The following is a 15,982-nucleotide window of genomic DNA, read 5'->3' on the forward strand; positions in this document are numbered from 1 at the left end:
AAAACCAGAGAATGCAAAGCTATAGAGAAGGTGCAGGTTCGATATCGAACTTTTGTAAAACTTGAACCACGGAACTCACCTCACAAAAATCAAACATTGCTTTGACTAACCGAGGAATGGATTCATTTTATGCCATGCGATTTATGTAATTTTTTATTTTTTTACACTATTTTATATTTTTATATCTTTTTGTTTTTGTATTTTTTACAAATTTATCTTCATTATGAATAAAAAGTAGCAGTTGAAAAATTCTTTGAGGTGTATGTATGTATGTATTTCCTTAGATAATTCATGCAATGACTCCATGAGGGGATCAAACAAGCAGAGAATTGCGTTTTGCCGTCGGCATATTCATACATATCTACAAATACGCAATGAACATTTTTTCTCAACCAGAGAATTGTGTTATTTCTTTGCCACGTATGCAAATACGAGCCAAATATGTACATATGTACATGTGTACAAATATTAACAAGTGCCGCACGCAGAGAACATAAAGCTGAAAAACTTGAAATACGGAATTCACCATTCTCGCTGCTATTTAGCAGAAATGAGCACGTTCTCTGGCAGAAATATATGTAAAACGACTGATCTGAAGTGCTGAACACAATGAACGCGACAGACTGCAAACGACATCTGTCAAATATTAAGATACACACGTTCTTACGGACACAGTTATTTTGACAGCTGCACCACTACACGACTGCAGGCCGACAGTTGTCGTTATCGCTAACTTCAATATCTACATATATACTTATATATATTTATACATATATAAAAGAAAGTTGTTGTTAGTTACACCATTTATAACTCAAGAATGGCTGAACCGATTTGGCTGAAAATTGGTGGAGAGGTAGCTTAGAACCAGGGTAAGGACATAGGATACCTTTTATCTACTTATGTCAAAGTTTAATACAACTCATAAATACAAAAATTATATTTCAAATAATAAGCATTTGTTCAAAATACACAGTGAAATGGATTATAACTGGCTCAGTAATCAGTCTTGAGTATGTATTATACAACATGCATAGAAAAAGACTGATGTCATAACCTTTCCAGCCGCCTTTTTCGTTTTTCCTCGCCTGAGAACCGGTTCATCATGTGCAGTCCACTAGAGTGACTGTCGATTGGACTCCAGTGATAAATGATGGAGCTATATTTCTATCACTGACGAAAAATTTCGGCTTTATTCCGATTAGAGAGCACTTAAACACTTCTCAGAATCAGTTATTCGTTGTTGTTGTTGGATTATGAACTTGCGAGTCACCTACTTTGCTCATTTCGCCTGTTTCCAGCTTAGCAAATATCTTTTCAACGGTGGATTTCCCTGAGCCCAAATTCAACAGTATTTTCCCCAAAAAAGAAATGCTTTATTAACAAAAGAAATGTTATATGATCCATTTTTTTGTAAACTAACACAAGTTGCTTCACAAAAATGCTATAGCTCCTTAACTAATAGTTATAACCAACTAATAGAAATCATATAGATGGTAGTAGTAGTATTAATACTATCACATGTATACAAAAGTTTTTGTCAACTTTTTCATATTGCCCTTAAAAATGTGATAGAAACTTGCGCTGAGCCAGTGACAGAAAATTGTGTCACTAGTGAATGTCATATGATTGATCATTTGATTATCATCGTTCTTGTAGGGTTATCTATGTATCAGCCACAGTGAAGCGTGGACGGGTCCTCTAGTATCTTTATATTTGCCAACGTCAGTAGGACGACAGTAGAGTTGACAGTAGAAAGATGAGGTAGAGTGGTGATGCCACTAATATGTAAAATGTAAAATTATTCAAAGCTCTAACAAACCTGAAGTTATTTTACAGATAAAAGCATAAAATAGCTCTATTATATCATTTGTAATAACAATTGATAATTTAAAACAAGTAAATTTACCTATTTTCTTATTTTTTGCATAAAAAATTTCACTTTGAACAAAATACTAAAATTTCATTGAAGTGTTAATTAGTATGGCCACAACGAAATTGTGTACATGCAAAATGGACAGCTATGTTGTCTTGTGTACATGCCGGCCATTGTTATGTCGCTGCCTCCTTGCAAATGTTCATGTAGAAAGATTCATGACGCCATTAACAGTTCACTGTCGTGCTGCCATGTCGTGTCGCGCTCAATGTGTTCAGCATTTCACTCGAGAATGAAATACAAAGTCACATATGCGTGATTATTTTGCATATGAACGATTTTTTTCAGAAAAATGGTAAAAATTTTAATTTTTTTACAAAATCGGGAAAAATTAGATAAATAATAATTTTAAATAAATTATATTTATTTCGACGATGCACATTCGCATTATTTTCTTATCATATCTACATATGTACATATATACATACATATGTATGTATGTTATTCTTTTGGCACATTTATATTACATTATATCGTCCCCTCAATATAACAATAGCGTATGTGCTCATACGCCATTATTTTTTTTATTGCATATTTAGAATCTCCATCATTGATTCTATGTCTGGTCAAAATTTCGTCAAATTCTACTTCCACAAAGTGGGTCAAAATGTCATTGGAAAAAATGGTGCATAATTTCATGTTCAGAAATTTCCTTCAATAAGATAATTACAAAAACTTTAAACTCGATTTTCTCAAAACCCAAAAAAAATTATACGCTATTGTTATATTGAGGGGACGATATGTACATATGTATGTATGTACAAACATTCATAATAACAAGTGTCGCACGCATCTTTCGCATCGGACAATCAATCACCGAAACTCACATACATATGTTTTTGTATGAGCTGCATACATATCGACGCTGATTTTTGCGAGCCACGGCAAAATATTTTAGATTTGACAAATATTTTAAATCGACGAGAACTACGTTGCCAATTTGGCACATTTTTCTGTGTTTTGCGAGTTTGCGGGGTGGTCAGTTTTCCTTTCAGAGGAACATCAGAAGTTGTTCAATTTATGGTTTTTAGCTTTTGCCATGGTCGCGAAAAGGCGCTTGTAGGCAACGGCATGCTCGGGGAAATGTTACGACGTCTGTTTTTATGAATGAAGCAAGATCGCTTGTGGAATGTGCGCCTGCGTTTATGAATGAAAATGTTTTTATTGTAAGATTTACTACATTTGTTCTTCGCCAATTTGGCTGCCATATTGAGTTGTGATGCTTATGCTGGCACAATTCCGATTTCTTTGGCCCCGAAATTTGAAGGTACCGTTGGAAAGAGGAAGTCCTCATGATTAAAACATATACATACATGCTTATAGGTACCGCAAACGCTTAGTTTACGAGATATTCGACCTTAAAGTTCAAAAATTCCGTAAATTCGAACATTTCAAGAAGCTATTTTACCACATTAAACACACTTTACTCACATTTTTCACTTCAAATTAATTAAATTAAACTATAAACTTTTAAATAAATCCACATTTTACACTTTTAGCCGTTTTTTTTACCGAAAAAATCTTTATTTTAAAAATTACATTTTGCACTCGTAGTGAACATCATGTGTGTGCTAAAAATTACGACGAAATGGAGCGCTGCCATGTGATAATAAGGAAATTCGCTGAAATTCCTTTTTTCCAAAAAATTCCTCTATGCATTCATATGGATATGTTCTTTATTTAATTTAATAAACAAATAAGTAATATTATATAGTAATATTGTCACCTAATATACAAAACAACGTATTATCAAAAATAAATGGAAAGCGCTAACAGATATAATAACCAACATTTAACCATTTTATAACGAAAACTCAAATTTTGCTTCAATATCAGTGCAAGATAACCAAAAAATATAACCACTTTATAACGAAACTCAATACATTTTTTTATTTTAACGCAGAAAGGAGTACTATGCGAAAGAACTTCAGACACCCTGGGTATTCGCACGACCAGGATTATTTTTTAAAGCGCGGCCGAAGGCCGCCAACGCAGAAAGGAGTACTACGCGAAAGTACTTCAGTCACATAAATCACATATTACACATATACATACATACGTAGAAAGTATTTTTTTATAGTTAATATAGAAAAAAGAATCACGCGAAAAACAAACAAAGAAAAATTGTTAAAAATCCTACATAAGTATTTGATGTGGCAAGGCTCGTTTTCCTCATAATTGTAAACAATCTAACCTTTTCACCGATGAGTGTGCTAAGTGATTTTTAAATTAATAAATTTAGGTAAAATATAGCAAAATTAAACAGAAATGTGAACTGATTTCAATGTTTAGAGTGTATATTTAAATATACAGAGTGAAAACCGTGAAAAAATTTAGTGAAACATAGAGAAATACCATGTGTTATTAGTGCAAATTTTTGAACTTTTAATCGTGAATATTTTAAAAAATAAAAGTTATTTTTATATTATTTTTGGATATTTCTTCTCTGGAGAAGCTCCCCTATCCGCACGTTCCCCATTTATACATAAATTAAAATTGATAAAAATCATTTTCTCAAATATATGGCATGCCGTTTCATTCCGTTCAATAATCAATCAATCATCTGCCAAAAAGTATTGATAATTAAAAAACGTATTCGTGATGATGATGAGAATAGAAGTGAAAGGAAGTATAATATTATGAATATTTGTTATAATTGTGATATTTCGAACAGAAAATGCATACTACAAAGAAAATAAAAAGGCAGATATTTGACTTGCTCACAGATAGTGATGGAGCAGGGAAAAATAAAAGCCTGGAGATCCCAGGTGTAGATGCGGCTATGGAGGAAAGTCCTTGTACTTCCAATAGGGTGGAATATGAGTTTAGTGATATAGAAAGTGAAGATTCCGTATATGAGGAATCTAACCTAAACGTGACAAACACTTCAGTTAGGAAAGAGCTAGCGGAGTGGGCGGACAAATTTAATATTTCCACCGTTGCAACTAGTAGTCTGTTAGGATATTCCAAAGGAAGCACAAACTTTAAAGCGTACTCCTAAGATTCCACCCATAGAGAAAATGGGAACAGGAGAGTATATTCACTACGGCATAGAAGACTCCCTGACAGATTTTTTATTGAGGAAATCATTTGATTCCACCGAAATTCAACTCAACATTAATATTGATGGCTTTCCACTCGCAAAAAGTTCTAATTTGCAAGCTTGGCCTATTTTAATAAATGTAAATGGGGAACCAGTTGTTATGGTTGTGGGAACATATTGCGGAAATAGTAAGGCACTCTGCCCGAACATATTCTTGCATCGATTTGTGGATGTACTTATTAGAACATGGTTTAAACTTCAATGGTAAACATTTTTCAATTTATTGCCGGTTTTTTATTTGTGATGCCCCAGCAAGATGCTATGTATTGGGTGTTAAAGGACACACTGGCTTTTTTTGTGGCATAAAATGCACTCAAAAAGGCGAATCTGTTGGACATCGGATAATTTTCCGTAGTGAAATCTATCCTAATAGAACAGATGCAGATTTTCGCTCACGAAGTAATGTAAATCATCATAAAATATTGGACCAAATAGCTATTGAAAAGTTACCAATCGACATTGTGAAGTCATTTCCATATGACTATATGCATGTGGTGTGTTTAGGTGTCATGAAAAGCTTACTTCTTGGCTGAACTATTAAAAATTTTTCTGTTTAACATACTTATGTATATAAAGAAAATGGTACAAATGGTTTTTGTATATTACATATGTTAATTGATAAATAAAGATAAAAAATAATATTCCTTTGTGTCGAACTACTTTCTGCACTGGCGGCCTTCGGCCGCGTTTCAAAAAAATAACCCTCGTCGATCGAACACCTACAATATTAATCAAAAGGAGAGAAATACTGAAAAACTTTGCATTCTATAATACGTTTTTTCTATTTATTATAATGATTTTACATATCGATGCCTTACTTTCTCAACCTCGTATCTTAAAAAATTGCGGTTTTGAGATTTTCATATCAAACGATTGCTATTTCTCTGTTCCATAACTGCAACAACTTCCTATCTCAATAAGTTGTGTCTATCGTAAAAAAATTAAGAATACAAAACTTGGTATCTCATGCAAATCAGTTTTCGTAACTGCGTCAAACTCTTGTCTCAATATACATGTATATTTAATTGAGTATTAATCGTTTTCTTATTCTCCAAAAAGATCTTTTTATTTTCTTTTGCTATAGCATGAATACGTGTAGTTATGTATATTTACAGCTTAATAGAGCCCATACACGGGCACACAAGTGCGTTCGATCGGTATGAATTCGTTTGCCCATACACGACACACAAATCCATTTTGCGTTCGTTCTTCACAGAGTTAACATGTGCGACAGACAAGCGGAACATTTCTTGGAATTTATTTCTAATATAGCTCTTTTATCTATTTCTTTGTATTTCGTTAATAAGTTATTCCAACTTTTATTTTTCTTACACTATGTATATGTAATGTATGCAAAAAGCGAAAACTTTGAGGCGTGATTTTCATTTTTACGATTATTCTTAATTGGCGGGCAGGATAGAAAAAAACTAAACGTCGTATGGAATTAGGGCAAAGTTTATTATCATTGACATAAAATTATCTTATATTTAAACTAAAAAAAATATTAAGAAGAGTCAAGTTTTAACATATTTTTAAACAGCATAAAGTAAAATTTTTTTGGCCAAAAGCCACTATTTATTCAATTTTTAATAAAATTTTAAATTTTACACTTTTTTGGAATTTTCTTAGTTTAACTAGAAGATAAATTAATAAAAAATATGAATCTCTTCGAATTTTTTTGTTTCCGATAGAAATTGCGACCGGAATCCTGCCGCCGTCCGAAAAATGTACATGCGAGATGCATCGGGTAATTGCTTCCCAAAGGCAGAATATCAAAGATTTCGTATCCAAAAAATTTGTGAAAGATGTTCAAATATATAACTATAAAGCCTAGAAATTTCGCTTGAATCAATTATTTCTTTCCCTCCCAAAAAAATCCTCAAAAAAATCGATTTTTTGAAGCCCTTAACACTTGCCATTGTCCGCGATCTTCACTGTTCGGCGACACGAGAGAAATGAGATTTTGTGCGCCGACAACGCCATACACGATAAACATGTTCGCGCACCGATCGTAAAAAATCAAACATTTTCGCGAACATGGATCGGTACGCGAACAAGCCCATACACGATAAACCGCAAGCGCACACATACCGATCGAACGCACTTGTGTGCTCGTGTATGGGCGCTTTAACGTATGGAGTCCCGTTATTCGTCGGCGACGCTTCAAAAACAAAAATTTACCGTTTCCTTGTAGTACTTGTAGTGAAAAAAGTGTGAAGTGAATTTTAGTCATTGCATTGCAGTTGTTTATGTTATCTTTTTGCTTGGTGAATATTTATTTCAGAAGAGTTTACTTTTCATTATTAAAAAAAATGCCATACAAGGCATGTGTGAAAGAGTGTTAGTTTTAACTGAATTTTAATTCCACTTAAGCTGCACTTAATATGAATGAGGCATCAGTAAATTGCAGCACTGCGTGCACTCGAATTGAGTCTGTGACTACCCATCTTGGTACAAGTCCAAGAGATAGTTCACCTGTAGAAATTCTTGAAAAAACTATCGCCGTTCTTGATGCTGAAACCGGTAATTTTGTTATCAAGAATCAATGCCACGAACCAGAAACACAACAAACTGGAAACGTAATTTTGAATGAGAAAACATGACATTTTCTCTCAGTAGGTTCTGATAACTCTGGCTTCTCCTCAGAATCCGACTTTTCCGCAAGTGAAAGCGAGTACCATCCCAGCACTGAATCAGATCTATCTGAGAATGGATCTTCTTCAGTATTGTTGAATGAATCCTCCGGTGTCATTAAAATAAAAAGAGCACGGAAAGGCCAAGGAGATAAGCAAAACTGGACTAGAAACCGCCAAAAACATAAGCGAATGCAAGGTCGGGAATATTCATCGATTAAGAGGAGCAAAAAAGAGACTGGAGTAATGCAAATTAGAAAAGACAGAACTGTGAAAGTTCGGTGCCGTTCGGAAATATGTGCCCAAATATTTGGTAAGCAGTGCAACGAAATTACAGAACAAGATAGGAAGGATATATTTAAAGTATTTTGATCACTGTCATGGGAAGAGAAAAAGGCGTTTGTCGTTGCTATGGTGTCTCAAAGACCGGTCACTTCAAGAACGACTGTTACTATTTCTCGGCGAGTAAACACATTAGTCTACACTTTAAAAACATCAGGAGAGGTCAAGATTGTTTGTAAAAAATTGTTTTTGGGTACGCTGTCTCTTGGTGAATGGAGCGTGTACAATGGGTTACTGGCAATCTACATACAAGCAACCTTGGCTTGGTAAAGAAAAGTAGTTCGGGTGTCACCGAACATTTTATACTCTCGCATGATAAAGTGATAATCGAGATTTCATTATCCGTCATTTACATATTTTTTTATTTTGCTGTAAAATTAATTAGATTAGTAGTTCCTGAGATATGGTTTTTGGTCCATAAGTGGGCGACGCCACGCCCATTTTTAATTTTTAAAAAAATCCTGGGTGCAGCTTCCTTCTGCCATTTCTTTCGTAAAATTTAGTGTTTCTGACGTTTTTTGTTAGCCGGTTAACGCACTTTTAGTGATTTTCAACATAACCTTTGTATGGGAGGTGGGCGTGGTTATTATCCGATTTCCTCCATTTTTGAACTGTATATGGAAATGCCTGAATGAAACGACTCTAAAAATGCCACATATGCCCCTCCCTAATGCGATCCTTTGTGCCAAATTTCACTTTAATATCTTTATTTATGGCTTAGTTATGACACTTTACAGGTTTTCGGCTTTCGCCATCTTGTGGGCGTGGCAGTGGGCCGATTTTGCCCATCTTCGAACTTTATCTTCTTATGGAGCCAATAAATACGTGTACCAAGTTTCATCATGATATCTCAATTTTTACTTAAGTTACAGCTTGCACGGACGGACGGACGGACGGACAGACGGACATCCGGATTTCAACTCTACTCGTCACCCTGATCACTTTGGTATATATAACCCTATATCTGACTCTTTTAGTTTGAGGACTTACAAACAACCGTTATGTGAACAAAACTATAATACTCTCCTTAGCAACTTTGTTGCGAGAGTATAAAAAGCAAAACAAACGTTGCCAAAGTAAATCACGTGAACTATTTTCTACAGAATTTGCCTAAAATGCCTCCACATTTTTGCCGACAAAGTACAAATAGAGAATATGTCGACGTACAGTACAAAACTTGGGCAGAAGTTTACAAAGATTTTGAAAAATATTTGATAGATCGCAACATTGATGAGACTGAAAAAGCCACGTACAAATGCTTTTAAGACGCTGTACACAAAGCCAATATATGTAAGTATATTCAAGCCCAAAAAAGACCAATGTGATATCTGCTTTGCTTAAAACATACAAATGTCCCAGAGTTTGAATATCAGATTCATATAAAAAATAAGGAGCGTGCTAGGAAAGAGAAATCCGAAGTCAAGGAACTTTGTTTAAAAGGCGATATTCAAATGTTCACGGTAGACTTGCAAGCAGTGCAAACAATTCCTCTACTTTCAACTGGAGCAAACTACTTCAAAACAAAACTCTGTGTGCACCAATTCACAATTAATAACGAATTGGATAAAAATGTTACTTGCTATGTCTGGCATGAAGCCGAAGGCGGCATGGACTCTAATGTCTTTACTTCTTGTTTGTTGGACTTTTTAGAGAAATTGGAAGATAAATCGAAACCGATAATAATTTACAGTGACGGGTGCTGTGCCCAAAATCGAAACGTGACACTTTCGAATGCCTTGCAACAGTATGCAATAACTCACCATGCAGAAATTCAACAAAAATATTTGGTAGTAGGCCACACTCAAATGGAGTGCGATTCTGTACATGCCTCCATAGAACGGAAGAAGAAAGGAAGAGAACTCTATGTGCCAGCTGATTTTAACATGGTTATAAACCAATCCAGATTGTCGCAACCTTATCGCGTTAATTATTTAAATCACAAGATTTTCCGCGATTTCTCTCAAATAAATTACTTGAAGTCAATTCGACCAGGCACTAAGAAGGGCGATCCATGCGTTGTTGATTTGCGAGCTCTCAAATATACCTTAAATAACGGAGTTTAATATAAATTATGTTTTGATGAAGAGTGGAAACTATTACCTCATCGTAAATTGCGACCACAAGTGCAGCACAATGATGACTTAGTAATACCGGGCCTCTATAATCAGCAACTACCGATTTCTAAAAGAAAATATGACGACTTGCAAGACTTGAAACATGTGATTCCAGCTGACTAGCATTCATTTTATGACAACTTGCCATACCAATAATAGGATTAAATTAAAATAAATTAATATGAATTCTGTTTTTTTATAATATTCTCTAAACAATAAAACTTTCATTTCAAACAAAAGATTGTTTTCATTAAATTATTTTGAAATATCTTCGTTGTATACATATAAGTGCAGCAAACGAGTATCTTTTTAATCAAGTTTCAAAAATGAAAATGATTTTTAATGTAGTAAACTCGTATCTTAAAAAATCGTTTTATGCGTAAACTAAAAGAGATAAGTACATATATTATTTTTACTTATGTACATCGCCTTAATTCATTCCTTAGTAATTGCATTTCAATTTTTGCATAAACAGTGACGGTAAATAAATAAACAGTTTTTTTTCTTTCCTGAAAAGTTACCTTTTTTAAGATGCGAGGTTGAGAAAGTAAGGCATCGATATATACATAAATATTGTCAATCCTAATTAAATTTTAATTAACAAAATCCTTAAAATGAAAATCAGGATCATTAATGACTTGCGCGTCATTTTCATCATCACTAGATATATTTGCCACCAAATCTTCTACAGTTTCGTAACGCAACCGTTTCGTTTGAGGAGCAATATCCGTTAAATCCTCGGACTCTACCGCCGGCACTTCCAATTCTTTCAATTCCGTCCCTTCCTGAAGACTTCCTTCTACATACCCAGGATAAACTTTTCGTATGTCCAATATAAGTTGCATTATCTGCGAGCAAATGTCATCTTTGTATTGTTTTTCTAAGAAGTTTTGGCGATAGTCGTATAGAGCCATATACTGATGCAATAATTTTGGGCTTCGCCGACTTTTAAGTGAACTTTTGAACCAACCGTTTTGACATTCGAGGTCATTAATAGTATTGTTTGCGTTTACCCTCTCCACATACTCCCCAATGCTATGATTGGTGGTTGAACATTCACTACCGTCTCCGAAAAGTTTACTTAAGCCATGGTATTGCTTTCCACCATCAGTACAAATTCGGGATGTACCGGGATGCACAAACTTTTTAATGAAAGGCCACAAATCTGCCTTGCTCTTTAAGATACGCGGAAAAAGCGACAGATTTTGTCTTCTTTGCACAAAAGTCCCAATACCGTCATTGTCATTTGGCCCGTTACGCGTCCTCTGTTGTATTTCCGTTTCGTTAAAAAAGTTTCATAAATTTGGACTGTTTTGCCCTCTCCCCCGAGACAAAACTCTGCGTTTGAACAGATAACCTCAGCAATTTCCCTTAAATAACTGTAATAATCCACAACAGTATTGCAGCTCAATATCGGCTCCTCAATTTGCTTTCGCCAGTTGGTTAATTGAGCATGCACCGTCGTCACGTTCATTTTGCTCACAAAGCAGCTAATGATTGCTAGAATTTCTTTCGGAGCCAAATGACACTGACACCCCATCCAAGAATGTTCTTCGAGCAGGACTTATGCACTGCCTGCAATCCTTCGCTCCTTTTTTCTTCGTGGGCTTCGAATCGCACCTCCAAACCCATCTTAATTTAGCTTTTTTCTTTTCCTCTGGTCGCATCTTCTCTCCGCATTTATCGCATAATGAAGGAGTGGAATCCCTTGTTGTTCCTTAACTTTGAATTTAAAAACGGATGAGACATTTTAATTATTATTTTCACAAAAATCCGAAAAAGTCTCTAAATATCGAAATCACTAATTCACCTCGCTCCACTTCACTTCATTGTAAAAGAATCACCGTTAAGAAATTCCAACGAATTAGATCTAACGGAATCTAACGGGAAATTTTCTTTGTTGAAAATTTCAAAGTTTCCATTGGCAATATAAAACCGGTATTTACTAAATATAGTATTATAATATTTTTCTATATTTTTTAAATAATATATATATATTCATATATAAATATGGATTATATTATATAGTATATTATTTATATATTTATATATACATATATAAAACAAATTTTTGATTATATATTCAGGACAAAAAGTATGGCAACACTGCTATTTGTCATAAATGTAAACACACAAATCGCTTGAATCTTCGAATGTGCAAAATTGTTTTAAAGTATATTTATTTTCTTAAAAAATATACAATTAATATAAATTTTTGATATATATACGAATGTCTACAGTGTAATTAAATATAGTATATTAATTAAAAAATGTGTGAAAAGTGGGTTAAACTTAGTGAAATACGAGCATTGTTTTAAAAAAATTTTGAACTTTAAAGTGAAATATCTCGAAAACTATAGGTCTGAGGACGGTATATGTGTATACATTTTTTAATCCTAATTTTAAGACCTCCACTATCATCCGTACCATCAAATCGCGGCGCCGCAAGAATCGTAATATTGCCATAGCATGTACTACAAGCAAATATTTTAAGAAGATGGCGCCGGTGCGTGATACTTTGTTTACCACCTACTCATTGTTCTCTGCTTAGTTAATTTCATGTGACAAACCAGTATTGTGTTCACTGTGAAATTGTAAAAAAAAAATAAGTTGTTCGTTTCCTATCACTTCAATTGGAAAAAATCAAATTGTGAAAATTTTCATTTAATTTCTACAGCAGGCATTTCTCATTAAGGAGGTAAGTTGAACTGTGTAAATTATGTGGATCGTGCATCTGAGGTTAAATTCCCCAATCTGGTCCCTAAAGGACGACGTGGGAACATCGGCCGCCGCACAAGACATACAAGCCAGCAACAAGTTTATTCACAGAACTTAAGCGAAGAAAGACAAAATTCAACAAGAGAAAATGCCCGATTGAGACAACGCGTGAGGACACGAAGATCATTGGCATCATACAATCGCTTGGCATTCCAATATGATCCCACTGCGAACTACAGTAATGATGAAAATTTAGATATTGGACAAATGACGACTATATGCCGATATTGCAATGCGTTGAAGTTCAAAAGAGAAACGGCTGGATTGTGCTGGATTGTGCTGCGCAAGTGGAAAAGTCAAACCATCCGGATCCATTACTTACACCACCACAGCCACTGAAACCATTATTTGATGGAAGTGATCCCGATTCTAACCATTTTCTTCAACACATCCTTGAATACAATAACTGCTTTCGCATGACTTCCTTTGGAGCTAATATCATTCGAGAAGACGGATTTATGCCCACTTGCAAGGTTAGCGATCACTCACACCAACAAAATGAATTGCAACACATAACAACTATATATACACCACACACTACACCATCACACGATCAGAAGTTACACCGTAACTTCAATAAATGATTGTTTGCAATTACAGATACAAGGACAAATATATAATTTGCATGGTTCAATGGTGCCAAGACCAGATGAACCGCATCAATTTCTGCAAATATATTTTATTTCGTCGATGGTGGATCAGCTGAATGTGCGGTGCAATATACAGGGAACACAACAGTTAAAGAGACGAATTATTGAACAGTTACAAGCATTTTTTCACACTAATAATGCTGTGGTTAATATGTTCAAAACAGCATTGGAACGAATGCCATCGGATACGCACAAATTTGTCATAAGAGCGGATTGTACCCGAAGATTCAATGCACCAACCGTTAATGATGTTGCTGCAATTATTGTTGGCGTACCAACTAAATCGCGAGACATTGTCGTTCAGCGAAGAAGCAATATCATGCATCGTGTAAACGTGACACATCGTTTGTACGATGCGTTACAATATCCAATCATTTATTGGCAAGGGTAGGACGGATACGACATCACGTTGAAGATGGTCGATCCAATTACAGGTACAATATTCACACACTTATTATTGCTATTATTAGTTTCCATTAACAATTCATTTAATTTTGCATTTTCAGGCGTATCAACGAATAAAAATCTAAGCGCAATGAATTACTATGCATATCGTATGATGATTCGTACAAATGAAGGAGGCGGAGAATGTCATTCTGGAGTGCCGTCGGCTATTCCAGCAATTTGCTGTCGACATGTATTTATGTCAAAGTCGAGACCGAACGTTTAGCGTTCATCCGATTCAATCAGGCAAAGCTACGATCTGAGGACTATATACACTTGCGTGATGCTATTCATTCAGATGGTGATGTTCAGAATATTGGACTTATGACGATTCTCCCATCATCTTATATCGGAAGCCCACGCCACATGCACGAATACGCTCAAGACGCTATGACGTACGTGCGAAATTATGGAACTCCGGATTTATTTATTACGTTAACATGCAATCCGATGTGGACGGAAATTGAACGTGAGTTGGAACCGGGCCAAAAACCGCAAGATCGCCATGACATAATCGCCAGAGTATTTCAGCAAAATCTAAAGGTTATGATGGATGTGCTGAAATGTAATTTTTCCTTTTCAAATATAAAACAAAAAAGAAAATTTTCTTTATCTTTTAATCACCAAACGAAATGTTACATAAAACGATGCAATTTGGTGGCGAAACGGAGTTCGTCGGGTTTTCTAGTGTATATATAAAATATATAAGTATGTATAATAAATTAAATTGAAATAAAATAATATTCTTATAATTGTATAATGGAATTATCACCTAAATGTGCATCCACAAGAAATCAAATTAAACACACACACACGAGTCAGACAGAGAACATGAAACAATTATGCATTCTCGCGTGAAACCAGTGGTTTTACATATGTACATACATACATATATTTCTGCCAGGGAACCTATCTACAGAGAGCGTATATTTATAGAGAGGTCCAACAACGGACAAGCGTGTGAACTGTCAAAAGCTAACAAAATGCGATGAGCGTGTTTCACCACATCTAGCTCAGAAGGAGAAATCTTAACAGTGGCGAGTGAACAGAGCTGAGCATTCAATGAAAATTATGCTCAGAAATATACAGACATATGTTGGCCTTTTGCTTATATTTTTATACGTTTACATGCCATCATATTAGTTGATATGATCAGAGAACTTAAAGCATAGAGAAGGTGCAGGTTCGACAGCGAACATTTGTTAGATTTATAGTAAGGAATTCACCTCACAACCACATAATGTAGTTGTGCAGTTGCCTCAATAACTGTGTCCCTAAGAACTTGTTTATTTTAATAGTTGAGAGATGTCGTTTGCAGTCTGTCGCGCTCTATGTGTTCAGCACTTGATGCTCGATTGAAAGGCTAAGAGAGCCGAATAACTTCAACAGAGGAATTCACCATATTCGCTGCTAATTAGCAGCAGAAATAAGTAGAATTAGACTGTTTACATAGAGAAACGAGAAAAATTGAAGAAGTGAGGCAGAAAATAAAAATGCAATGTCACATATACATACGTGATGTTTTTTTTATGAAGATACAAAAGAAATTGTACATATTTGCACTTACCCAGATTCACGGTTGGCACAGCATTCCTCTTCAGCATTTTTGTGCCAATTACCTCTTTTGTGAAATGTTTCTCACAAACGAACGCGTTGGTGGCTGGAAAGTGGTCAGTCGGCAAAATGCTTAGATTCCCCTTCCACTTTTCAGCCAGTTCCCGTTCATTTGGAAAACTAAACAGACGTAGGACCCCACCGCTGGTACTTTCGCAACCGCGAACACGACACTTTCTAATTTTTGGCATTTTTTTAAATAACAGTTATTAAAAAACTCACTCGGGCGAACGAAAACCAACCGACCGGCACAAAATCACAAACTTTATGAAATACATATATACACACATAAATATATAATACAGAGAACATAAAGACATAGAGAAGGTGCAGGTACGACAGCGAACATTTATAAAATTTGAACCGGAGAA

The 15,982-nt window shown here is 35.0% G+C and overlaps 1 protein-coding gene across 1 annotated transcript in view; it reads right to left on the bottom strand.

Annotated features, from left to right (window-relative positions):
• The window catches only part of LOC126756504 (uncharacterized), a 61,656-nt gene extending 45,975 nt beyond the window's left edge, over positions 1 to 15,681 (bottom strand). The window contains exon 1 of the mRNA XM_050469600.1: positions 15,565 to 15,681. Coding sequence (XP_050325557.1) covers positions 15,565 to 15,601 — 37 coding nt within the window. The 5' untranslated portion in view covers positions 15,602 to 15,681. The remainder of the gene's footprint in view (positions 1 to 15,564) is intronic.
• Positions 15,682 to 15,982: the final 301 nt, after the last annotated feature.

Source organism: Bactrocera neohumeralis, chromosome 4 (genome assembly GCF_024586455.1).
Source record: "Bactrocera neohumeralis isolate Rockhampton chromosome 4, APGP_CSIRO_Bneo_wtdbg2-racon-allhic-juicebox.fasta_v2, whole genome shotgun sequence".
In the NCBI taxonomy this organism is placed as follows: domain Eukaryota; kingdom Metazoa; phylum Arthropoda; class Insecta; order Diptera; family Tephritidae; genus Bactrocera; species Bactrocera neohumeralis.